Source organism: Lichenostomus cassidix, chromosome 7 (assembly GCF_008360975.1).
Source record: "Lichenostomus cassidix isolate B80296 chromosome 7, HeHo_3.0, whole genome shotgun sequence".
Taxonomy (NCBI): Eukaryota; Metazoa; Chordata; class Aves; order Passeriformes; family Meliphagidae; genus Lichenostomus; species Lichenostomus cassidix.
In genome coordinates this window covers 29,736,632-29,762,931 of record NC_139488.1, presented here as the reverse complement: position 1 = coordinate 29,762,931, position 26,300 = coordinate 29,736,632, and the positions used below count along the sequence as shown (strand labels likewise).

At 42.7% G+C, this 26,300-nt stretch overlaps 2 protein-coding genes across 5 annotated transcripts; both read left to right on the top strand.

The window, feature by feature from the left end:
* The first annotated feature begins 135 nt into the window (after positions 1–135).
* Positions 136–9,112, top strand: DDX18 (DEAD-box helicase 18). The gene is made up of 14 exons (XM_085067062.1): positions 136–343; positions 440–631; positions 1,586–1,720; positions 2,251–2,386; positions 2,690–2,790; positions 2,891–3,090; positions 3,180–3,294; positions 3,973–4,112; positions 4,324–4,485; positions 5,345–5,497; positions 6,170–6,283; positions 6,746–6,802; positions 7,796–7,973; positions 8,382–9,112. The coding sequence occupies exons 1-14, from the start codon at positions 226–228 to the stop codon at positions 8,522–8,524; spliced, it is 1,944 nt and encodes a 647-aa protein (XP_084923188.1). The 5' UTR covers positions 136–225; the 3' UTR covers positions 8,525–9,112.
* A 5,984-nt stretch (positions 9,113–15,096) lies between these two features.
* Positions 15,097–25,975, top strand: LOC146434887 (5-hydroxytryptamine receptor 5B-like). 4 transcript variants are annotated; one of them, XM_085067060.1, is made up of 4 exons: positions 15,097–16,127; positions 20,368–20,418; positions 22,224–22,340; positions 22,501–25,975. In XM_085067060.1, the coding sequence occupies exons 1-4, from the start codon at positions 15,360–15,362 to the stop codon at positions 22,543–22,545; spliced, it is 981 nt and encodes a 326-aa protein (XP_084923186.1). In that variant the 5' UTR covers positions 15,097–15,359; the 3' UTR covers positions 22,546–25,975. The 4 variants fall into 4 exon arrangements, with proteins under 4 accessions (XP_084923186.1, XP_084923183.1, XP_084923184.1 ...); XM_085067057.1 differs by having other exon boundaries at positions 15,098–16,127; positions 22,230–25,975; XM_085067061.1 differs by having other exon boundaries at positions 15,099–16,127; positions 22,224–25,975.
* Positions 25,976–26,300: the final 325 nt, after the last annotated feature.

The window sequence follows — 26,300 nt, the reverse complement described above, 5'->3', positions numbered from 1 at the left end:
GCGGACACGGCGAGTCCCTCCTCAGGGAGCCCCGGCTGTGCTCCGCCTCAGCGGCCCAGGCGCGGGCCGGGAGCGGCGCTGCCTCCGCCAGGCCCGCAGAGGGCGCTGCTCCGCGCCCGTGAGGCCCCGCGGGCGGCGCTTCCGCCGGTACCGGACGCGGCCTCCCCACGTGTGCCGGGAGCGCGCCGGCCCCGCTGCCGCTGGTGCCGCTCCTGTACCGCCGCGATGTCGGTGCCGGCGGCCGCCAGCAACCTGCCCATGCGGCTGCTCCGCAAGAAGATCCACAAGCGCAACCTGAAGCTGCGGCAGCGCAACCTGAAGCTGCTGGCGGCCCAGGGGGCAGGTACGGGCGGGCGGCGCCGCCGAGCCTTTTCCCGGCCGGGCGCTGGTGCATCTGTGGCTGATTTTGTGTTCTCTCCTCTGTCTCTCCGCCGTGCAGTGCCCTCGCCGGGCGAGGCAGCCCAGGGACCCCTGGAGGAGGAGGAGGAGGTGGAGGAAGCGGCGGCCGCAGAGCTGGAAGCGGCGGAGGAGGGAGCGGAACCTGCGGACGCAGCCGGACCCCTCAACGGAGAGGAGAAGAAGAAGAAAAAGAAGAAGAAAAAGAGGAAAGCGGTGGCTAATGGAGTAGATGGTGCGTGTTCATAGCAAAGACAGCGTGTCTCCCAGGCCAGAGGTAGTCTTGCGGGCCCCAAACTCCTTTGGGTTCCGCCGCATCGGGGAAAGTTTGGAGTGCCATGTGCCGGCCGGGTGTGCGTTTTAAAGTCCTGAGATCTAAAGCTTTACCTCTTCTATTCCAGCTGCGATATTTGAATTCTTCATTCACACTAGCAGCCCATTTAATTGCTGCATAGGATTTTGCTTTGTAACATTGTTTGGATGTTTGGCTTGTTTGTTATTGAAATACATGCCCTGTGTTTCAGGGCAGAGCTCTGGCAGATGGGTGCTCTCTGTGCTGGGCTGTGCAGCCAGCACAGCTTTTTAGCAGTATGGCCAGCCTTTGGCAACATCTATATATTGTGAAACCGAAGAGTACTGGAAAACTACAAGGAAAAAAAAGCACCTCACAAATACTGCTGATTTGGATATGTTTTTATACATATCTGAGGAATATGAAAGAGGAATAGAAGAATAGTGCTCTATGAGGAACAAAAGCTTCCAAAATGTGTTTGATTTTTGTGACACTCTTCATGGTTGTGCCAGTGAAGAGGTGCTTTCACCTCTGAGGATTCAGGTACTTAAAATGCAACATTTCACATGTCCTGAGCACAAATGCTGTCGGAAGTTTGATGTCTGCATTGCAGTTGGGAAAGAATTTTGTGCCTAGTTTAAGGAAAGTTTATCTTGTTTCCATATAAAATGTTGTATGATATGCATTAAGCTACATTGTTTCACTGTGGGAAGTGGGCTGTGTGGAAGGAACTTGGGGGTTTTTTGCTCTGTACCTCAGAAAATTCCATAGAAACCTTGCTTCTCCTTCTCCAGCCCCCTTCCACCGCCTGGAATATCACGATCTTTGTACATGGTTTCGTGGTTAATGTGAGCTTTGCATTTCTAACTGACTTGTTTGTGTAAAATAACTCTCTAGATACAGAAGCCAAAAAAGCAAAAACTGAAGAAGATGAATCTGCAGAGGTTGAAGATGAAGATAAGCAGGATTCTGGAGGGAAAGAAGTGGAAGAAGAGGAGGATGAAGTGCCCAGTTTACCACTAGGTGTAACAGGTATCTTGTGTTCTCTTTTTCATGCATGTGCAAAAACCCAAGGTCTAACACTTTTCTCCCAGAGCAAGTTGCAGTTTTCAAGTGAGCTTTGTAAGTCAGGTGTTTGAATACAGGTGATGTGACACTGGCAGCTGTACAGCTGTTACCCAGTAACTGTTTTCAGAAATTTGCATTATATACACACCTCTTGGTCCTAAAATTACTGGTGAAAGTCTGGGTTTTAAACCAATATGCACATATGCTTATCTGTAAAGGAAGAAGTCCATGAAGAGCAATTTGGAGGTGTACAACTAGTAAAATCTGGCAGAAGAAGCAGTGCATTCATAGTCATTCTTATTATGTCTGTGTAGTTTTCTTATGAACACATTAATGCAGAATACTTTGCCAATATGTTTGGATTTTACGTTAGCACGCAATAAGAAAAAGTCCTTTGATTTTTTCGTAAAGGTCAATTTGAACTGGTTAATCTTGGACAGCACATGAAAGGAAGAAATAAGTTTAAATATTTTTCATTTCCCCCCTCACTTCAGGTGCTTTTGAAGACAATTCCTTTGCTTCCCTGGCTGGTTCTGTCAGTGAGAATACATTGAAAGGCATAAATGACATGGGATTTACGCACATGACTGAAATTCAGCATAAAAGTATTAAGCCACTTCTGGAAGGCAGGTAAGAAATACATCTTTTTAATCACTCTAATGACCCCAGTTGTTTTGTAAATTTTGCTGGCAAGCTACACACATGAATGATAGAATCAAATCATGGAATTATTAAGGTTGGAAAAGACCTCCAAGATTATGAAGTCCAGCCTTTTACAGATTGATTGCTGTGACCTGCATTTGCCACCAAGCTCAAAGTACTAACACCAATGATTTTCTTTAAGCAATTATTGTTAGCATTGATCAGAGTGAGATTATTCTTTTGTCTGCATGGTTAACTAATTACTTCCTTTTATAACATTGCCACTTACAGGGATATTTTAGCAGCTGCAAAAACAGGCAGTGGAAAAACACTTGCATTTCTCATTCCTGCAGTGGAGCTCATCTACAAGCTGAAATTCATGCCTAGGAATGGTAAGGCTCTTCATTTCACAGTTGAATTTTACTGCAGTGCAGCCATTTGGGGGGTTGGATGAGCTGTAACTGACTCGTGTCTGATGGATGTATTTTTTAGGAACGGGTGTTATTATTCTTTCTCCTACTCGAGAGCTGGCTATGCAAACCTACGGAGTTCTTAAAGAACTTATGAACCATCATGTTCACACCTATGGTCTGATCATGGGGGGAAGTAACAGATCAGCAGAAGCACAGAAGCTGGGAAATGGAATCAACATCATTGTAGCAACACCAGGAAGACTGCTGGATCATATGCAGGTAGACACATTATTGATGTCTAATCTGGTTATTAAAATGGAATAAAACTCCTTTTCCCCTGTCTGACTGTGAATTTGTTAATCTTCTAGAACACCCCAGGTTTCATGTACAAGAACTTGCAGTGTTTGGTAATTGATGAGGCAGATCGAATCTTGGAGGTTGGATTTGAAGAAGAAATGAAACAGATCATAAAACTTTTACCAAGTAAGAAAAAAAAAACTATCTTTCCAGGAATCACTTGACTAACATTATGTCTCCTTCTGACTCAATTATTATAAGAGAAGTCATTAATTTTTATAGTTCTGTAAATGAACTTCACAGTGGTTGTCTTACTTTGTCCTTTTGTTCTGCTAGTTAGTATATATTACTTGTTCAACAGCACTTATCTGAAGAACAGAGTTTTCATATGCTCTTTAGAGATATAATTATTTTCATATAAACTCCTTTTAGTTTAACATCTGCATTTTCTCATTCATCTTTCTCTGCCTGTTTATTTCCTTCAATTCATTATTTCCTAATAAGGTTTAAATAGAAGGAAAAATGTCTTCTAACTTGCAGTTATAGTTGGAATTAGAAGGTTGATCTCTATTTAATTCATTGCTTTGTGTCTAAGTTGGATTTCAAATGATTATTAACATTTTTACAGAGAAAGAACACTGTGTTTTGATAACTGGTAGGATTTGGGGGATGGGGACAACTGAAATAAACATTGTGTAAAACCCAAAATACACTACACCTATTTGTTTGTCAGTAGCATTATGTTAGAATTAGAATTTAATTGAAAAAGTTAGACTTGCATGGTGAAGTTTGCAGTTAGAGATTTTATAGACTTGCTATTTGAATTCTTTAAAAAATGAGGCTGTCTTTCAAATATTTTTCCAGAACGCAGACAGACGATGCTTTTCTCTGCCACACAAACCAGAAAGGTTGAAGATCTGGCAAAGATCTCTCTGAAGAAAGAGCCACTGTATGTTGGGGTTGATGACAACAAGGAGACAGCAACAGTAGATGGTCTTGAACAGGTAAGACACAAATGTTAGAAGGGAAGGGGTGTGATCTGTGAACGCACCAAGCCCTGTGTGGTTTTTGCTTGGGGTGCTTCAGACTAATTTCACTGTTTAACTATTTGGTGTGATTTTTTCACAAAGTAACTCTTCCCTGGTGCAATTGTATTACTGAAACAGAAGTTTGCTCCTTGCTATTTTTATTTAACAATGTTTAAAAATTTTCCAGGGGTATGTAGTGTGTCCATCTGAAAAAAGATTCCTTTTGCTCTTCACTTTCCTCAAGAAGAACCGGAAGAAGAAACTGATGGTATTTTTTTCTTCATGTATGTCAGTGAAGTACCACTATGAATTACTCAACTATATTGACCTACCTGTTTTGGCTATTCATGTAAGTATTGTAATTATTGATTTATTTTTAATTATTCTGATAATACCTGTAAACTCTTACTGACTCTACATTTGCCTTGTTTGTTTCAGCCTGGTTTTTAATAGACACCCTCCTCACAAAACTGATGATGGTCTTGATTTATCTGTGGAGGAAGGAGATAATGCAAAGATGATGTAATAACACTTCAGTAATCAAACTTGCTATTTCTTGAACCAGGGCTGAACACTGATATTAATTTGTGCTCTGTGTGTCATAACTTTGTGGTTTTTAACGAGAGGTTGCCTTTCACAAGCACTAAAACTTGACATGTGGAGCAAAGCTCTTGTCAGAGAAATCCCAAGTGATCCCTGAAGTGTTTGGTGACTTTCCTAAGGCCAGGGTGATGTTTGGTTTTACTATGCCAATTCTTACCTTTTGGATGAATATTGTAAACTTTTTGTCAAAACCACAAAATGAACAGTTTAGGACAATTGACTGAAAGTCTGTGAAACAGTTACAACTAACTACAAATGTCCTTTTTTATTTTGGGGGGTAATTTTCCACTATTCTTTGATAAAACTGTTTGAAGTATGGGTTTTCTTGGTTGCTTGCTTTTTTAACCTGTAATCTGTCTACTATTACTAGACTTGCAAATGTCCTTTTCCTGAATTTGCAACATTTATGTTGTCCTCATGAGAAAAATGTTTATGCAATTTTTAATGTTTTGGGAGACGCCACTTCTTGTAGCCCTGTGCTGTTTATTTTTTTCTTTGTTTCTTCACTGCCAAGTGGTCCTGTTTGGTCTGTATAAGATGGAAAAAATGTCTCAAATTATTTTTTTAGTTGATATTTCATCCCCAATGTGTTTGTTTCCTTTTAGGGCAAGCAAAAACAGACCAAACGTACTACAACGTTTTTCCAGTTCTGTAATGCAGAGTCTGGAATACTGCTGTGCACTGATGTAGCTGCCAGAGGACTGGACATTCCTGAAGTTGACTGGATTGTCCAGTATGACCCTCCAGATGATCCCAAGGTAAGTTGAGGAAATGGACAAGTGTCACAGCAAGAAATCAAACCCTGACTGCAAACTTAGTTGCAGAGAAAAGCTGAAACTGCTGCTTGACAGAGGTCAGGATTCAGCCATGGTCATATCCAAGTGATTTCTTTCACTTCCCTTCACCAGCTCCTAGGAAATGCTGCTCCTAACCAAGACCTTTGTTCCCATTTTAAGAGTTGCTTTTTAAAATGTCCTTTGTGCTGTGAAATTAAAATTCAACCAGCTAAGGAACAAAACACTTCTCAAGAGGAGCCTGAGTTTACGTACGTATCCCTGAGCTTTTCCAGTTGAAATCTGCTTTTTGTTTAAAGATAATATTTGAATAAATGTCTACTGTAAACAAGTGAAATTCAAAAAACTCAGAAGTTTTGACAAATACATCAAAATCAAGGTTTAATTTTCAGTTACAGTAGACTTAAGATTCTTTTCCTTCAGTAAAAGATAAAGTCCTTTACTGAGGGGCTCTGTCCCAGCCTGATGGTGCTTTGCACCTTCAGCACTTGGTTTCCCTCATCCTTGTGTCAGTGCCAAGAAAAAGCCTTACAGAATAATGAATGATGCATTACATGATATTGAGGTTCACTTTGGTGTATTTTTTGTTGATTATTAAGCCTGCCTGACCTTGCTGTTTGTTATTCTTTCCAAAAGGAATATATCCATCGTGTGGGTAGGACTGCCAGAGGAATCAATGGTAGAGGACACGCTCTGCTCATTTTACGGCCAGAAGAACTGGGCTTCCTTCGTTATCTAAAACAAGCCAGGGTAAACTTATGTCTACATTTATGGTTTTTTACTGTGCATCAGGTTTTTAAAGGCAAAACCAGTTTTTTGTTTGGGTTTTTTTTTCCAAAGATCCATTTAATTTTGTTTAATTCCAAAAGAAGCAGAGCCTTCTTCTAAAGGTAATAATTTTAATAGAACTGCACAGAGTTTCTTGGTTGCTCTCCTTATGGGTTTGTTTTGTGGCTTGTAACTAAAGTGGTTTAACTTCTAAAGCAGAAGTGGTAAAAAACAGTGTCATACTGAGTGTCTCTATTACTCTAGCTTAAAGGAAGTGATAATACTGTCATATTGATGTAAAGGCACTTTGCAGATACAGCTGTGGTATTAAAAAAATCTGTTATCTAGCAGGTTGTTTTCTATTTGTCCTTGGTCTTAAACACAGTCACTGTATTTACACAGTGTAAATAATTTTGATATTTCATTTCTTCTTTTGTTTTTAAGGTACCACTAAGTGAATTCGAATTTTCTTGGTCAAAAATTTCAGACATCCAGTCTCAGGTATGGCATGGCTTTATACTTCAACTGCTTTGAATGTCTTTAATATAATTTACGTGGAGAATGGTGCAGTCTGTAATGACTGCAGCTCAAAAATACATGTGCTTGTTTAGGAATTTAGTGTGTAGTCCATGTGTATTTTTAATTAGCTGGTGTTAATAAAGCCCAGTATCAGCTAAATCTCTTCTGTGCCCCTGGGTTACAAAAATAGCTACAGAGCACAAAGTTGAGTGGAATAGCATAGATAATTCTGAAAATGTGAATTTCTGTTGTTGATTACTTCTGTGAATCATTCTTTTGATAAGAGCTCTTTGCAGTAACTTGAATTTAAAATAGCAAACACAAGAAGCAGTGAAGACAGTCCTTACAGAGAGAGGTTCCTAATCAAGCACAATCAGGAAGAAATGACACCTAATGTAGCTTATTTTTAGTATGCTGAATTTATGTTAAACATCAAATGAGACACTGGGATCTAATGAGCATTGGGAACTTGGCCCACATCAAATAAAATGCCTCAGTCTACATTGGTGTATCTGCATTTTTGGCTTAGAATTAATACTGCTGATTTCACAATGCATTTGCACAATAAAAGATAAGACTTAATCTTTTATGTACAGAATGTACAGAATTGCATGGAATCACCCAGTTTAGGTGTCAGGCTGGAAATTCTCATACACATGGTTTCATGGTGTGGCTGCTGGTGTATTGTACTTCTTAATTAACTTGTTTGGGACAGCCCAATTTAATATTTCTGTACATTTTCATACTGCTGAGGCTTTATTTGTACTATAATTCAGCTTCAGGCATTTCTGTCCCTCTACTTGTTTATAAAAGAATTTTTATACCTGTATGTGCACTTTGGTGTCATAGGCCAGTTTTGCTGCAGTGCATAGTGCATGTCATTGCCACTCACAGTAAATAATGTTTGAATATAATTTATAGACTTTTAACAGCTATAATTGTCAGTGTCTCTAACTTTTTTTTTCTCCTCACCAGCTGGAAAAACTGATAGAGAAGAACTACTTCCTTCACAAGTCAGCCCAGGAGGCATACAAAGCTTACATCAGAGCTTATGATTCTCATTCTCTGAAGCAGATCTACGATGTCAATAACTTGGATCTGCCCAAAGTCAGCCTTTCGTTTGGTTTTAAAGTTCCTCCGTTTGTTGACCTCAGTATCCTTTTACTTCAGTGTTTCAAAGCTGAATTTCTGCATTATAAATGTTCAGTGCAACCTGCTGAATTCCTATGGTAGCTCAAATTCTGCTGGTTTGTTGTTGGGGTGGATTTTAGCTATTAATCTTAGAAATGCATCATGCTCCAACAGTAGTTTATCAACAAAAATGTAACATTTCAAATATTATAACTGCAAAAATTTAATCAGTGGTGCTTTGGACAATTTAATTGGACAGCTGGAGGACGATTTAAAACCACAGGCACAAAGTTCTGGGTTTCTCTGTAATTAGGCAGCTCAGCTTTTGTGTAAATCTGTTATTTCTTCTCAAGTCAATAACCCTTACAAACTCCAAAATGCAATATTTCAAATAATTCCTTTTTAAATTCTTTAACCAATAAAATTTTAGATGTGAACAGCAACCATGGCAGAAGACTACAGAAAAGAGGTGGAGGTGGTGGATTTGGCTACCAGAAATCAAAGAACGTCCACAAAGCGAAAATCTTCAAACACATCAGCAAGAAATCTGACAATCGGCAGTTTTCTCGTTAATTGCAGTCATTAACTTGACTAGTAGCCTACCTTGATCAAAACCATCTGGAAGTTACTCCTAATTTAAACAGCTCCTTTTACATTTTTAGGTCTCTTTAAGGATGTTTTTTTTCTGGGAACATCTTTTATTTTTCACTTCAGGAAGACTTGTTGGAACTGAGACTAAAGGAGAATATGGCGAGATAATTTTGCCATACTTGTTGTAAGGAAGAAGATCATTTAATTACCTAAAGTCAGTAATACTACAGAGATTTTTATTAAAGAAAGGAAAAATACTTTTAGGTTTTATAGAAGAATTTGCTTTACATTTACCCTTTTTTCTATGCATAACTCTGAAAATTGTTAGAGTGAATAACATAAAAAAAGACGTTGTGAGATAAAAAGGTTTTGCTCACATGAATCATTGCAAGGGATTTTAGTACTACAGAACTCTGCTTTGGCCATCAAATATGCTGAAGAATATAGGAAGATTCCTTTATAACTGAACCATGGATGAATAATTAAGGCAGTGTGAGCTTGCAAATAATTTCAGACATGGTATCTGTATAACAAGTACAGTGTCCAAAATAAAAAAATTTCTTACACCAATTCTGGGACATGATTAGTACTGGTTTAATGTAGCCATATGATGGTAACACTCATGAAATATTTGGTTTTCATTCATGTTCAGTTTAAATCTGAATTCATTCAACTGGTGATGTCTAGTGTACTCTGCAAAGTTTTAAGAAAAGCAGATTACCTAAATTGAAGCACTCAACCCAGGCAGTATTATTTAAGATGCTTCATAACCTTGACAAAGTGAGAAGTTCTGCAGTTGTATCTTGTAAATCACAAAAGTGAATTGCTTTTAAGTTTTAGTACATCAGATCAGTGATGGACAAAGTCAAAGATACTGCCACAGGACTGAGGTGGGGAGAGACTCCATAAGGGCAAAAGTGAAATGGGCTATAAATATACTGGAAAGGTATTTTGAAGGAGGAATATAAATGACTGAAATGGAAGAGAGTGAAATACACATTTTTTCCTCAAACAGGAAAAAATGTGGAGACTTCAATACAAGAAGACACAAGTTGGGTAAAAGAGGAATTCTATTCCAAATATTATTTTAATCTCTTTGCCACTGGAGCAGTAGGTAACTGCCCTTATGAGGCTACAGCGGTGATGGGAAGTGTTTAAAAACTGTTTATGCTTCAGTGAAAGACTAAAATGTCACAGAATCCAGAAAAATGGACCACATGATTACAGTAAAACAGCTTTTAATTTACATTTAAAGTGTAACCCAGGAGCAGTTACAAATACAAAAACGTAAGTAGTTATTCCAATATAAATAGGACTGTTATTTCTTAGGTCTTCTGAAATAGAATGTCAGATTTAAAACTGATACACGCATTGAAATATTAAAAAAAATTAGTGAACTTTCTTTTTGTCCTTGGGGAAAGCAGAGCATTTTTGGGGAGGAGAAATAATATGACCATTCTGTTGCTAGTGCTTCCACCATTCAGAACTGAGCATCATTTTCCTTCTTTTATGAAATGGCTGACTTTAGACCCTAATGGGCTTTTCAAGATTTTTCATTAACATTGGTCTGATCTTAAGAGCTTCTGACATGTCAAAATAATTTTGTTACTAGAATTTGAATGTCTTGTGTTTCTAAGCTTGCAATGAAATAGCAAAGTCTTCTCTTAAGGGTAAGCAGTGCTAAGTATGTGATGGCTGTCTTACTGAGTTCTAATCTTTGATTCTGGGTTTTCTTATAAATTTATAAATAATAGATGTCAAAGTAATTCTCATGTCTTTAATAATAGCACATTTTAGGAGTTCTCTCTGATATCTACATCATCAGACAGCTTAAGGCTTCTGTTTTTATGTGCCAGCTGTGCTGTTACTGTAAGGGAATCAACTTTCATTAAAGCAAAAGAAACACTGAGGGACTCATTAGATGAACTGCAAAATTAATTACTTGGAAAGAGATGTAAACAAAGCTGCAGTAAACCACTGTGAAGATCAGAGTGTGGTTATGTGGGCACAGGCAGTGGCTGCAGGATTGTGGAATATTCATTTGGAAGAGGAAAAGAGCTGGGATGTGGAGCACAGTCAGTGACCACCTGTCTGACCATGTGCTCATGGCCAGAACTGATTTGGCTTAAAAGTGTACCAAAATTCCTGCTTTTACCTGTCAGTCATTTTGGGAACAGCAGGCTGACTGCTTTCCCAGCAGTCTAAATACCTCTAGCTCCAACTGATTTTTTCTTTGGAAGAGCTGAGGCATTGTCAGCTTCTAGTGTCTGATACATGGAAAACTGACAAAATAGGGGTTTAGCAAGAGCCTGCACGACTCTTTCCTGTGATATTTGGGTTGCATTTTCCTAATTTTCTAATACAAAGAAATCTTTGAAACAAACTTCTCTAGGAGATGGAAAGACTGGACGGTATTGCTCTAGAGTAATAGTAGCTTACCCTGAAAAAGTTAACAGTGTTACTTAAATATTATAAATGTGTAATGACTGCATAGCCTGTAGTAGCTACATAGTCAGCTCTAATTTCCTGATTAAGCAGAAGAGAAATTCATGAGCTGAGACTAAGTGGGAATTAAAAGCTTCCTGTCTTGTGTAGATGCAATTACCTTTTGCTTTGTTTATAAAATCATAAATGACAAATAGTTTCTGATGAAATATCTGTTTATTGAGCAGCATCTATTCCACTATGGAACTGCAAGAAGTGCAAAAGATCGTCAAACTGATTGGAAATCTAACGTTTCCTTTGCAACTTCCCCTGCTATCAATCTTGTGAGCAGTTAATAGAGCTCAGCCATCAGGCTCTCAAGGCTTGTCTCATAACAGTGACCGATCGGCTGGGGACTAATATTGTGTGCCTTGAGAAATTGCTTTCTTCCTCTGAGAACCTTGACAAAGAAATTGGACTCTTTAAACCACTTAAGGGGGTGATCAAAACTGTCCTGCTTGAGCTGGAAGATGTTTTTGACAGTTCTGGGAACGGGCCCATAAAGGAGAATTCCACTGCCGAGTTACTGCTCATAATCGTGAAAAATCTTGTCATGATCTGAGTTTCCTGTGCCATAAAGCTGCCGAGTTATAGACAAGCACAACGCTGGTCAGAAAGTGTTGCCATCAAATTTTTCAGGGTGAATGTCACAGGTAGAGGGCACTTTTATTGGCAGTGTAGAGCAAGAATAGTTGAGAACTGGGTAAGTTATTTTCTACTGAGATCTGCTGTTGTTTATATTTTGGCAGTAATTAGCCTTTTTGTTTGATGTATGACTCGATGACTCAATTTAAGTAAGCTACCAAAGCTTTAGATACTCTGATGATTTGCTTTCAAGCCAGTGATCTGAGGCTCAGGGAAAGCAACTCTCCCAGGAAGGGTGAAAAGGGGTTTGTGATTTTAAAAAATTAACATTTTAGTAGAGGTCCCACTGGGAAGGAAGATGGGGTGCTAACAGCGCAGGTCTGTGACTTTTGTTTTAGTTCTACTACTGCCCTGTTTAGGAGATCATTGTCCAGTTACTTCAACTGCCCAAAACTTAGAAGGGATTTTACAAAGCACTGAAAACAACTAGAAAAGAGCCTCTTATTAGCCCTTGAAAGGTGGGTTGGTTGTTGGGTTCAGGTTTTTTCCAGACTAAAGTAATGCCCAAAGAAGGCTGGAATCAAGGGGCTACACACACAGAATAAAGTCTATCACTGCTCCTGACTTTTGCTCTGTTAGCTTGATTTTCTCAGGATTTTAGCTGACATGAGAAATCATGTAGCACTTTCTGATGCTTTTGTTTGTCTGATGCTTTTAGATTTATAGAAAATGTTGAGCCCTGACAATAAGAATCCAGCTTCTTGAACTGGAACGCTCTTAGCTGCTAAAAAATCTGCTGGCTTGCATCAAAGTCATAAATACTATGATGTTGCTTCTGTCAAATCTCTTTATTGCACAGCCACGTGGGGAAGAGATTACTTTTTTTTTGCTGCTCTTCGCTACCACAATAAACTTTTGATATGGAGTTGTGAGGAGAGGTAGAGGAAAGATGCCATTAAGAGAAGGGAAGACAAATGGAAAATCGGGGTGCTGTCTGGAAACACATTCACTTTGCTATATCGGTGTCATCCAGCTTAAGAACTGCATTCACTTTTCAGAAAAAAAAAAAAGCCTCAAACCCTTTAGCATACTCTCCAATTGCAGTCTATCTTCCCAAACACTTTTGTAAGTTGCAACACGGAAAAACATAACCATCTACTATTTTTTTCCCTGTTGGTCAGATTTTAAAATAAATAAAAAATTGTAGGCTCTGCAAAATCTTGTATAACAGTTACAAAACTTCCAAACTCTCCTCTCTATTTTGGCTGTCAGCTGAAGATGTTGAGCCACCCAAGGCTTTCTGGGTTCCTGTATGAGTGGTTGCAATAATCTGTGAATGTTTTCATCATTAATAAAATCAATACTAGCTGGCATTTATGTGACATCTAGATTCTCAATCACATTTTCAATCGTAGAAGTATGGGACCAGCTGTCAAAGGACTTTGGAAGGTTTGTTTTTTGTCTTGAGCTGAAATTTTCTAGATATTTCTCAAATTAATTGCAGGATTTATATAACTGACTTTTCTAAAAATGCTTTACAAAGGAGGCTGGTTTTCAGTTAAAGGGGATGGAATAAAACTGCATCTGCTAGAAGCTTTCATAGCACTTTTGAATCTAAAACAAAAAATGGAAAATAGGGCAGTCAAGTTCAGTACAGTCCCTTTATAATGGTCTAAAAATAATCTGCCTCCAACAGATAAAACCAAACTTCTGGGAAATATAACATTAAATTTTATACATTTGCTATAAAAACACAGCATTGCTTTACAAAATGGGTTCAAATTCTGTTATGTGCATGAATCATCACCCTCCAGAGCTGTTCTTAAGCTGCGTGCTGTCCTTGGAAGTGCTTGGGAACAGGGTGCTGTGACAAAGCTGGCAGGGGCAGCTGCTCTCTGGGGAGGACAGACACAGCACAGCCAAGCAAAAGGGGAGCTTGGACAGGAATTATTACGATGCAGGGAGGGTTAAGCCAAATTAAGAATGTTCAGGCTGACAGAAAAAAGTGTTATGACAAGACTGAGTCTGAAAAGGTTCCGTTAAAGAGAGTCCTGAAGTGATCTTTGGTAAAGTGATGAGAACTAGGATATATGTTTTGCAATTCCTCAGCTCTGTCACAAGTACTTTTCTCATCAGTTCTCAGGTCAACAGGGAGAAGTGAGAACAGGTGCAAAGGAAGATATAAAGTGTTTAGATTTACAAGAGATTGCTATTTTCCACCCTTTTGTGTTTTGCATCCCTCAGACTTCTCATCCCACAAAGCGCCAAACATCCAGATGGAAAGATGACATTCCCTTTTATTCACTGTTTGTGGCTAGCACAGTTTTTCCCATGAGAGGTTTTCTTGTGTTTTGTAAATAAAGATAAAGTTTGGATGTTTTGGAACAGTGTCCCAGAACTTGGGCAGTGCAGGCCTGGCCAATCAGGCCTGGGGGAAGGCTTCTAACTGACCAATCTGGGTAACTTTTGAGAACTCTATAAATGTGATGAAATCAAAACAATAAAGGTCATTCCTTCTTACCACTGAGAACCGATGCATTCATTACTCTGCTAGCTGCTCAACAGCAACAACTGTTAATTCTGTTGTCCATCTCCAAGCCCTTGGTCTCATATTTGCTTATTTTAAGAGCAATAGAACGGTTGGTGGGAGCTCTGAGGTAACACGGCAGGAAGGGGCTGTGAGGAGAAGGGGATGTCCTGTATCCTCATGGGGTTCATGGGGAGAAGGGGATGTCCTATATCCTCATGGGGTTCATGGGGAGAAGGGGATGTCCTGTATCCTCATGGGGTTCATGGGGAGAAGGGGATGTCCTGTATCCTCATGGGGTTCATGGGGAGAAGGGGATGTCCTGTATCCTCATGGGGTTCATGGGGAGAAGGGCATGTCTCGTCACCACCTGGGTCTGGGGGGACACAGACTGTTGCTGTCCACTCGGCCCTGCTGAGGCCACATCTGAGTGCTGTGTCCACTTCTGGGTTCCTCAGTACAGGAGAGACAAGGAGCTACTGGACAGGGTCCAGCAGAGGCCACAAAGCTGATGAGGGGTCTGGAGCATCTCTCCTATGAGGAGAGACTGCAGGTATCTCTAAGGCAGGTGCCAAAAGGATGGTGTCAAACTCATTTCAGCGACAGGATGAGGAGCAATGGCCATAAACTAAAGCACAAGAAGTTTCACCTCAGCATGAGGAAGAACTTCTTTACACTGAGGGTGGCAGAGCGCTGGAACAGCTGCCCAGGGAGGGCATGGAGTCTCCTCTCTGCAGACATTCCAAAGCCACCTGGCCATGTTCCTGTGATACCTGCCCCTGCCGTGGGACGGGGTGCTCTCCAGAGGTCCCTTCCAGCCCCGGCAGCTCCGTGAGCAGCGAGTGTCTCGCCCCTCACGGGCCGCGGGCAGCAGCGGCGGAGCAGCACTCCCCGCCGCCCCACACGGCCCGGCCGCGCCACCGCCCCCGAGGCGGGCTGGGGCGGGGCGGCAGCGCTGGTGCCGCCCGCCCGCCCTCGCTGCCCGTGCCGGAGCCTCGCCGCGCTCCTGCCGCGCCTCCCTCCTTCTCCAGCCGCCCGGGATGGGCGTGTGGAGCGGCGGGCGGCAGCGGCGGGCAGCGCTGGGGCTGCGGCACATGGCGGGCGAACGCTGAGCGGAGGCGCGTCCCGGTGTGGGGATCCCGCTGGCCCGCAGAGGGGCTGGGGACGGTGCCGGCGGCCTGGGAAGGGGCAGCAGCGAGGGGCCGAGCCCCGGTGCCGGGCATGGCGGAGACCCTGAGCCCCTGTGCCCCACGGGGACAGTGCCAGCCCGGCATGGGCGCCAACGCCTCGTCCGCCAACATGGACACCAACGCCTCGGCGGTGGGCGGCATTGCGTGGAGGGGCCGGGAGCCCTTCTCCATCTTCACCGTGCTCATCCTCACCCTGCTCGTGCTCCTCACCGTGGCCACCTTCCTCTGGAACCTGCTGGTGCTGGCGACCATCCTGCGAGTGAAGGCCTTCCACCGGGTGCCCCACAACCTGGTGGCCTCCACGGCGGTGTCGGACGTGCTGGTGGCGGCGCTGGTGATGCCGCTGAGCCTGGTGAAGGAGCTGTCGGCCGGGCGGCGGTGGCGGCTGGGCCGGGAGCTGTGCCTCGTGTGGGTGTGCTTCGACGTGCTGTGCTGCACGGCCAGCATCTGGAACGTGACGGCCATCGCCCTGGACCGCTACTGGTCCATCACCCGGCACCTGCAGTACACGCTGCTCGCCCGCCGCCGCATCTCCAACGTGATGATCGCTCTCACCTGGCTGCTCTCCGCAGCCATCTCCCTCGCCCCGCTGCTGGGCTGGGGGCAGACCTACAGCCCCGAGCAGGAGCGCTGCCAGCTCAGCCAGGACCCGTCCTACACCATCGTCTCCACGGGCGGGGCGTTCTACCTGCCGCTCTGCGTGGTGCTCTTCGTCTACTGGAAGATCTACAAGGCGTCCAAGTTCCACATGGGGGGCCGCAGGAGGAACGCCGTGGTGCCTCTGCCCGAGGCCGCCCAGGTAAGGCTGGGGAAGGGGAGAGAGCCACTGCTGCTCCGCCAGGCACCGCGATCTGCTGCTCGTCTGCTGTCGCCCGCAGCCCTGCCTGGTGGGTTCGGCACGGCGAGAAGGCTGCCAGGTGCCCTGGGGCTCCCGGCTGAGTTTGGCTTTGTCACAGGCTGGACGTGAGCAGTAATCAGCTGGACAAAATGTGCCGCTCTTGGAGAAGAGCTTTATTCTCATTTTCTCCTAGTGTGTTACGGGAGAGGTGCATTCACTGCCAGTCGGGAGAGACGTTTGAAAATTGTCTCTTTGCTCTGAATGCTTCCTCTTTATGTTTTTTATAGCGTTGGTGAGGTAAAAAAGGACGTAAACGGATCCCTAGGTGCTGTACCAAGTAAATGCATGCACGTTCATCTATCAGCACACACTTTGTGTGTCTGAATAGATTCCGATAAGAAAATCACACACCATTCACAATATATATATATAGAGAGAGAGAGAGAGAGAGAGAGATGTGCTTGAGCTATTTTACCTTGCTCACTGCATAGCGTTGAAGCAATAAGCAATTAATTATTTCTGGTTTAAAATTACCTGCTGTCTTCAAAACCACGTTTTCTTTCTTATCCCAAAGACTGTCCGTAATCCTGCAGTGCCTTAGCCTTTTGGGAGGTCTCATTCATTTTGGGGATGCTCCTTGCTGACAGGAAAGCTGTGTCCTTTCAGAAGGGTTGGGGTTGGCTCCTTGTGTCCCGTAAGTCAGGCTCTCTTCATGATGCTGCTGTCACCCATTCCATGCCTCCACCGTGCTTGGCAGTGCTCTCTATAAACTCTCCCTGCTTTCTGTCACACACTCTTCTTACTCTCACTCCTACCAGTGAAAAAGTTTCTTTATGTTTTTGTGGTTGAGTGTTGTGCGTCTGAAGCCCAGTCCTTTTCCAGTAGCCATAAGTGAGCTGTGTGAATAGTAGAGATACCTACAGAGAACATTTCTGTTCAGTTTGGGCTAATCCTGCACAGCCTTGTTCCCCTGGATTTATACATCATTCTATCTTTGATTTAGAGTCAAGGAAGCACATTATTATGGTCACAAGTAAGTGTCAGTAGGTTGTGTCCCCAGATTCTTGCAAGAGATAATAGCACTGGCAATTATTTGTGATTAGACTCTCAGATTTGGATCGTAATGTCTTGAAGATACTTTTAATATATATGGTTTTATGAAGGTATCTTCTATGCAAAAGCAAAAAAATTGTTAGAAAAGTTGAGAATGTTTCCTCTAGTGGCATCTTTTCCCTACAATCTTCAGCCCCTTGTTTGCACCGAATTTCTTTATAATTATTTTAAGTATGATGAATGTATTGCTTGGAGTTAATGTATATAGCTGATTATTAAAAGCCAGCTGATTATTTGTGGTGGTTTTGCATGCTCTGTCTTTTACATGCACACATACCCACACAGGACTAGTTGTTTGAAATCTAAAATTCTGGGAAGCTGAATGAGCTCAGGCATTGCTGCTCAAGCCTGTGGAGAGACACATCATAGGACAGTTTTAGCAAGAAAAAGTCTGGCTGCAAATGGTCATAGTTGTGTCTGCAGGAGCCCCTGCGTGGGCCCAGCCTGGCTGGCAGGTAAGTGCTTTTTGCTGATGCAGTGCCTCGGGGCTGATTTAGGCTGCACTGCGAGAAAGGCTCTGTCAGAGTGAGCTGAGCACCCATTTTGGAAGGGTTATTGCAATACCAGCAAATGCTCAAGCCAGTCGTTCTTCATCTTTCTCATATTGGTGTGATTGACATATTAACTTCTCCTTTTGTAACAGGGATCTTTGAATCTGCCCTTGGCATGCAGTGACAACTTTCCCCATTGTCCCAGCAGCTCTGTTTGCTGACTTAAATTAAATGACTTCTGTGATTCAGATGCAAACATGTACATTAAATGAACTTGTGGATCCAGTGAGGTTGCATTCAGGATGCATTTCTTGTGTTTTCTTTCTAAATTAAGATACTGAGATTTACTCACCAAGTGTTATCCTGATCCTTTTTAAACTTGTGGTAGTAGGATCCATCACATCCACAGGAGGATCAGCAGTTCCCCAGTGAATTCTGGAGGGGAATCTTCACACACATCACTGCTGTTCTTTGGCAAAACCCTGTTTTGTTTTTATTTTTTTAACATGCAGACACAAAAGTAACATTGTCAAGCTTTGCTTTTCCACGTGCAGGGGTGATCAGGCTGTTAGCTTTAGCTCTGTCCTCTCTGATGGGGCAAATTCTGATCTCCTTCTCGTGGTTTGCCCATCAACTCATTCTAATTTTCCCTTTCTTTCTCCCTTTATGTCTCTTCTCCCTCCACTGTCTTCCATCTCTTCCTTCTCAGAGAACGTCATGCTCACCCTGGCAACATTTTTCTTCTGTCGCAGACTCTGGATATGAATTCCCATCTGCATCTCAGTCAGTTCTCCCTCCCTGCCCTGCACCAGTTGATCTGAGGAATATTAGAGGGCTTTTTTTGGCAGACAGTGCCAAAGGCTGGCAGTGCTTCCCAGTCAGGAGGTGAGCAATAACAGCAGTGATCCCTGCTGGGAGAGACGTCTGTGTTGCACTCAGGAATGAGCTGTCAGGTAGTGCTGGATTGGAGCTGCACAGCAGGGCTGCAGTTTGTGGCCTGAGGTACAACCAGCTGGGTAATTCTGGCAAGTCTAAGGAGGAAAAGCTCTGAGTTCATAGCACTCAGATGGCAGTAGGGATGCCTTGGAAAAACCAGTGCACCAATGGGGAGCAGTGAGTGTGGGACCTTGATGTTTTTAGTGTGTTTTTTCAGCTGGCAGGCACCAAAGTGCTTTGCAGATTGCGTCTATAAATATGTACATATATATGTGTGTATATATATATCTCTGTGTGTGTATTTTTATCATATCTTCTAAACTGGGAGTTGGCATGCATACCCTATGTTCCTACACTCTTACAGAGCTGCAGAATAGAATAGTTACAAAATAACTATTTTGAGTCATTCTTTGGTTAAAATTTTACTTGTGTTTTTGAAAAACACTTTTCAAAACCTTTGAAAAAATTCAGGTGAGGGAGATGGACATGAAACATCTGAGATGCTTCAGGTTTTAATGAGAGCTTGTTTTTTGCATGTTTCCTTTGAGATAAATTAATTGCCAGAGTAGGATCCTAAATTAAGTTGGTGCTTTAATAATTGTGTGTTTGCTAATTATGAAACTCCCTAAAAAGTGAATTCTGCAGGCAATGCTGACGTGGGTGACCCTCATTAAAAACCTAGTGACATGCCATCACTGACAGAGAGCTATGCTCTGTCACACCTAGTTGACAGCAGGCAATAATTCTCTCTCTAAAAAGTCCAATTGAAATAAATGAGTCTGCTTGAAAAACAGCAGATACTGCTGGATAGTGCCCTTTTAAATCAATGAAATCCCTTGTAGCATAGGGATAGCCCAGAAAAAACAAGGATGACAGGATCTGAATGTTCTGGATTACTTATGTGTAACAATTCCAAAATCAGGTGTAAATTTTCATATGAGGAGTTAAAAATCAAGTTCTGTTGATGATTGGGGGGTTTTGTGCTGGTTTTGTTTGGTTTTTTTCTTTCTTCCCTCTCAAAGTGCTTCTATAGTGTGTGAAACATTAGGCATGATCCAAACCTTAAAATTTTGTGAGAGTCCTTCCCACTTTGGATAAGGTCAGGCCCCAGAGCTCCAGTGGTGCTGTGTTGTTCTGCACCTTGGCCCATTTGGCCTCTCCAACTCACTTAACCAGTCAGGACAATGTGGAAAAGATTCTGCTTCCCTGAAGAGGTCACAGGGCTTTTATTTCTTATTTCTGCCTCTGACTGTACAAGTGAAAGAGATGGATCAGGAAACAAAGTTCAGTTGTCCATAAGAATTGCAAAAAATGTCCAGCAAAGAGTCAGGCAGGAAGCAAAGTGGAGTAGGTAGCGACTTCCTGGGAGAAATACAGAATTATTCCTGCTCACAGCAGAAGATAATCCTGTGAAGGAAAGTGGGTGTTCTTCTCCCTGTCAAATGAACTGTTTGTCATATTGGTGGAGCATCCAAGAGAGTGTAGACATTTCTATGTTTTCATCCTTTGTTGTGCACTTAGTTTCTCATGTTCTTGTTCAAAGAGCAAGAAGTGTGCCAGAGCTGCACTGAGGACACTGTGATAGGCAAAGCTCTGAATTGGTGCTAGTAAGCCAGATTTGATTGATGCTTATCATCTTTACTGTTGTTTTGTTATTGCAGACCCTGGAGGTGCAGGAGAAAGACACACAGAATACCTGCCAAGAACGACTGGTAATAACAATCATTAAAGTTATAAGGAACATTTTAAATCAAGGGATTTTGTCAGAATGTTTTCTGTGACACTGCTAGGAACACAGGAACTGGGAACATACAGCTCTGGGAACATGTAGCCACTTAGTGGTAGTAATTTACTGGGGACAGACAAACAAGAGGAGGGACTGTTAAACAAGATTGAACTGTTAAGTGCTGATCAGTGTACAGGAGAATAAATTCTGGAACTAAAACCAAAATCCTTTGTGTCTGTAGAAGGATTTGTACTTGAGAGCTGATTTCCTTCCTTTACTCTCTTTATTATTCTCCCAGAAGAGCAGTCATCCCTGCACCTCTCGGAGATTGTTGTCCTGGAAATAACTGATTTCAGAACCTAATTCTGACCTCAGATTTGATGATGGCACACTGCAAGAGTTGAAGGTTAAACACAGTACAAAACTGTGCCTGATGCTCCTGACGAAGTCCTTTGTTTGGCTCTTCCCAAGAGGCACTTATGTAACTATTCCTCAGGGCTAAGACATAATCTTTCAGGGTTGCTTGTCAAAATTTGTCCTCGTGTCATACATTCATCCCTTTTCACAGTGTGATTAAGGACATGCAGAGCGAGTCCTTCTGCAGACAAATGGTGTGATCCTTGCTACATGAGGGGTGTCCCATTTTAATTGTCAAAACAGATGTGATTTTCATTTTCCTCCATTATTTGCCTGCACCCATAATCTGCTGCTCTTACATTCTGCAGCCCTGTCTGGTGTCTGAGGGTGCAGACAGGGATATCCATCCTGAAGAGTGATTGTTCAGCCACTGCCAGTGCTTCCCTGTCTGAATTGCTGTGCTCACATTAAGTAGAGGCCCTCCATCTATTACAAAGCTTGCACAAAGGTGGCACATGAATGTGGAATATGTGCCTAATTTAACAATGAGCCACCTTTGGAGTGGTGTCAAAGTCTTGCAGTGCCTGTGAATTGTCACTCAGGCAAATTTTAGAGCCTTAAACTTTTGCTTTTGTTGCACTCTCTTCATAACTGTAGTGCCTAGAAGAACTTTAATATCACAGATCCTTCAATCTTCAGATTAAAATCACTAGGGAGTGTCTTCATCTGGTCAGACTCGAAGCATATGAATTACTTCTGCCCAGAACCTATTTGCCCCTGAGCACTGTGCTGTACTCACTGCACAAATAAATGTCCTGCCTTACTGAGAGGAGACAAGAAGCACTGCTGACAGCATGGAGTAGCTGAATTTTTTTCCTCTCTTGTATAACTTCTGCTGAAGCCAGATTTTGAGCTGAAGGCCAATTGAAATGGTGTTTTTCTGACAGTGGAGTACTTTTGGGGAAAATACAGGATCACAGAATGGTTGGGGTTGGAAGTGACCTCTGGAGATGATCTGGTCCAAGGCCCCTGCCAAAGCAGTTCACCTAGAGCAGGTCTAAAGTTCATGTAGCAGCAAGAGTCTGGTGCAGGGATAGGCAGCAGGCACAGCCCTTTATTAGCCTGCCTTAACAACCTGACTTCCCCCTAGGTATGAAGGCATCCAGTAAAATAAACTGAAAAAGAATCCCACAACACTCATGGCATCAGTTACTCTTTATTTATCTCTGTTTGTCAGTTACACTTGGCAGCTTTTCCAGTGTAATGAGAGGCCTGGTAACTTTGGCACTCTGGGCCCTTTTCTTTCTTTTAGCATGGAAGGAATGGAGTTCAGGCCTTTTGTGGTGGGTGCACAGATGTTGTGCTGTCATTTAAAAGTAATACTTCACTCAAACAAACTGTCTTGGTAAGAAACTGTGTTTGCTTTTGTTTGAGGTGAAGGAAGCTTCGCAGGAGCCACAGATGGTGTTTACAGCTCGTCGTGCAGCTATCACTTTCCAGACAGATGGAGAAACATGGAGAGAACAGAAAGAGAAAAAGGCAGCTCTGATGGTTGGCATCTTAATTGGAGTTTTTGTACTGTGCTGGATCCCTTTCTTCATCACAGAATTAATAAGTCCCCTCTGTTCCTGCAACATCCCACCCGTCTGGAAAAGCATCTTTCTTTGGCTTGGCTACTCAAATTCTTTCTTTAATCCTCTCATTTATACAGCATTTAACAAAAATTACAACAATGCCTTCAAGAACCTTTTTGTGAAGCAGAGATAAAAGGGGACACAGAGAAGATGATTCCTCTATTGCATAATAGAGAGATTTCTTGAGGGAAACATGCCTGTGATATGTACAGTTTTCATGCACAAGGACTGCTTGAGGAGATTTAGGAGCAATGGAAAAGAAGATGGAAGATGTCTGGATATAAACCTACTGAGAGTTTACAGATCCCCCTTAGAAATATGTATGTGCTGCTCCAGGGTTTGGCAGAGAAGATGGAAGCAGGGAATGCCTCCTGTCTGCTCTTCAAATCAACACATGCTGAGATCTGCAAGTGAAGCTCTGTGTGTGTCCAGTGCTGTGGCTGTCACACCCAACACTGCTGATCCCACCCAGGCAGCCACAGGGCTGTGCTGGAGCTCTCCTCATTAGCAAAGACACCAGTGGGAGCTGCTAATTGAGCAATACTGACATGTTTGTGATATGGGCAGGATGCTGGCCTCGTGTTTGAGATTTATTTGGAAGGGAATAAACATGCTGCAGTCAATCAGTCCTTGAGCTGATGTGAAATTAAAGTGGATGACTAAGCAGCTCAGAAACACGCCCTGCTAGGACTGAGGGGCTGTGTGCTCTAGCAAGCAACAGTGCTTGATGGGCAGGCTGGGTGAAACAGGTCAGCTCTGTTCCCTGGGGTTAAGTGAAACTTCAGAGGCAAATGTAAAATTATTCTGAGCCCCCAAGAATGTGTTCTCACTGCTTGCACAGGAGGATCTAGCAAGGATTTTTTACCTGTGTTATCTCTCTCACTCTGCATGGCTGAGGCTCTCCCTGTTCTGTGAAACCCAGGTGAGCTTGAGATAGACACCAATCCCTCCAAGTGCTGGGGACTGTGTGCATGGTTGTTTTCTTCTACCATAAAACTGAGTAGGCATTGTGTTACAAACACCAGACATAGTCAGTCACCAGCTGTGCTGGCAGCAATGCGTGGCTGCTTGGCAGTGGTAGGTGAGTACCTGCACTGTGTCTGGGGCCCTGGCACCCTAAATGTGCTCATCACCCAACCTGAGTGAAGTCCACAGTTTGTCAGCTTGCATCAACTTCCTCCTGCTGTAAAAAAGGTGTTGATGCCATCAGGTCTGAGTGAGTGCCAAAGCCCCAAAGGGATGCAGACCCAAGCCTTAAATTGGTTTCCCAAGATCTTACAAACATCTCTGACCCAACAATATATATCCATAAATAAATAATGTATTTCCCTGCATACTGCCCGGTCCATCTTACTCCATATTTGTTCCTGTAGCAGGTTTTATTTCCTGCCCTCCCCTGAGTGGGAGAGCTGACAGCATCTCTGAGTATTTCTAGCATGGCAGCTTTTTACTGGCACAGAGTGCCATGGAGCTTAGGGCAGCTTGGCTGCATGTCAGGAGCACAATGTCTGGTGAGGTGTTGTACCTCACACCTGCAGTGCTGTGACAGTCAGTGTGACCTGCTCTGCCTGCAGCCACAGCCACCCGTGTGTCTTGCATTCCTGCAGAGGCTGCTTCTCTCAATTTCTGTGGGAATTCAGAAGTTTTAATAGCCTAGAATTTTGAAGAATTGTTAGTGACTCAGACTGAAATGCCAATTTAAATAACTTTCCCTTGTGACTCTCGACTTGCCTGCATATGGAATAACTACCATTCAAACCAGTGTTTGGAAGCTTAATTAAATCAGAACGAAGGCACATATGGAAGAGACTGAACGTTACTAAAAACTGCAGCCTCATTGAGAACCAACGATAAATTGTTGAAGTCAATTGGATTTTTTCATGTAAGAGAGTCACTGCTCTAAAACCTTTAAAATCCAAACAGATGACCTGGAAGGAGGAAACTAAGAGGTCATCCTGAGCTGGTGTTGAAAAACATACAAATCTTCCGCCTGCAGTGCTCCTGGAGTTTCTAATAATCATGTTTTGGCCAAATTTTAGTGCCTGCAGCCTCTTTGCCTTTACTGTCACTCAATCCAATGCCAACCCTGGTGCACCAGGCCCATCCCAGTCTGGCTGCAGGAGCAGCAGTGATACTCCAGCTGCACATTCCAGCTCTGGTTCCAGCGCAGGAACATTTCCCTGGAGCAACACAGGCTGTGAAGGCACCTTTTGCCATGGCATCTGGGATCTGGGAGAACAAAAAACTGTGCAGTTCCCTGCAGCTGCAGACTTGCAGACACTAACCTGCAGCAGGTTGCCTTCAGCTCCCAGGAGAGCTGCAGCAGGGCACTGACACAGCTCTCCTCCTTCTCGAGGATGAATTTAGCTCCCTCAGGAGGCGAGGCTGGGTCTCTGTAATTGTGCTGTGAGGAGTTCTGAAGATAAGCAGCCAGTGCTCTGCCCACCCAAGCATCTGTGACAGCAGTGAGTGTTACAGGGAGAGGCTTGCACAGCCTGGCTCCATATGCACTCAGAGGCAACGAGAAGCAGAGCTTTCATTTCATTACAGTGGCTTTAGAAAGCTCTTAGCAAAATCAACTTCCCACACTGGCTCTAAATGCAGACTGCATTTAGAAGAGCAGCAGCATATTCAGGATTTAGAATTCAGGTTTTTAATCACATGGATTTTAAGCTTACTGTGAGGCAAAGAAAGTATGTTATCTGTGGTTATTGCCTAACCTGCTGGATGCTCCCATGTGAATTAAGATAAATGAATGCATGGATTAAGTGTATGTCACTGATTTCCCTTTTAAGAGATGTTTTACAAGTGGACTTGTGGAACTGCCTTTACAGAAAGCTGTCACAATCTAAAAGGTAAGTGTATGCCTGAAGTTCAAAGACTCTCTCTGTTTCTGAAGGAAAAGGAAGACTGACTTTACAGCAGTTCATTCATCAGGATATCAAAATGATTAAATTTATTGAAATGCAAATTAAAGCTCAGAACAGGCTCTAGCAAATAAAAGATATTAAGTTTTGCTGAAAGTCCCATAAATGTTACTTTACAAGCCTGGTAAAACCAAGTGAATTCAGGGCAAGATCCTTTTCATTTAGCATAGAAATCCAGCAATACTGAAGTAGAATTCTGAGAAAGTCTCAGCTCCTCCCTTGCAGCCAGCTGAGATGGAGAATTAAGACAGATTCTCCTTGCTTTTGGCTCTTCCCCAAGTATGAGGAGAAATGGCACCCAACACACAGAGCCTGTGCCAGAAAGCAAGGAACAGCTCGTGGAACTGCTTTCACAGCCTCACCAGCCTCCTTTCTTCTGCTTTCCACATGGGTCTGAAAGCAAAGGTTGTGTCCATCTGCCTTGGGCTCCATCTACAGTCAGTTATTATCTAGACTGATTTATTCTCTCTGAGCAACAACTGCATCTTCAGAAACCTCAGATTTTTATCTTAGTCAAAATCACAAGCTCCTAGTCAGAGCAATGGATGTAACATTTTTATATTCCTTGTGGAAGGGTCCAGGTTACTGTGTTTGCAGCAGGTAAGCATGAAGTTTAACATTATACTGAACAAATAATCACATCATTTATTCTACATGCAAGTTTATTACTTACCCTACCTAGGAAATTTTGCTTGATGCTAAAGCAATTGTGATGAAAATGGTGAATCCCAAATTGAAATGTCCCTTCAAGTTATTTTTTTTAGAATTGCATGGTACACAAACACAGCACAGCTAGAATTCCCAAACAGGTCTTCTTGGTGCCAAAGTTGAATTATTCAGTTTACAGACCAGAAAGAGCCTTACAGAGGGCAGAGTTTGTAGTCTGAAATAATGCCTCCTAATATCAAAGCTGACTGCAGAAAGTCTGCAAGTAGAGCTCAGTACAGGTT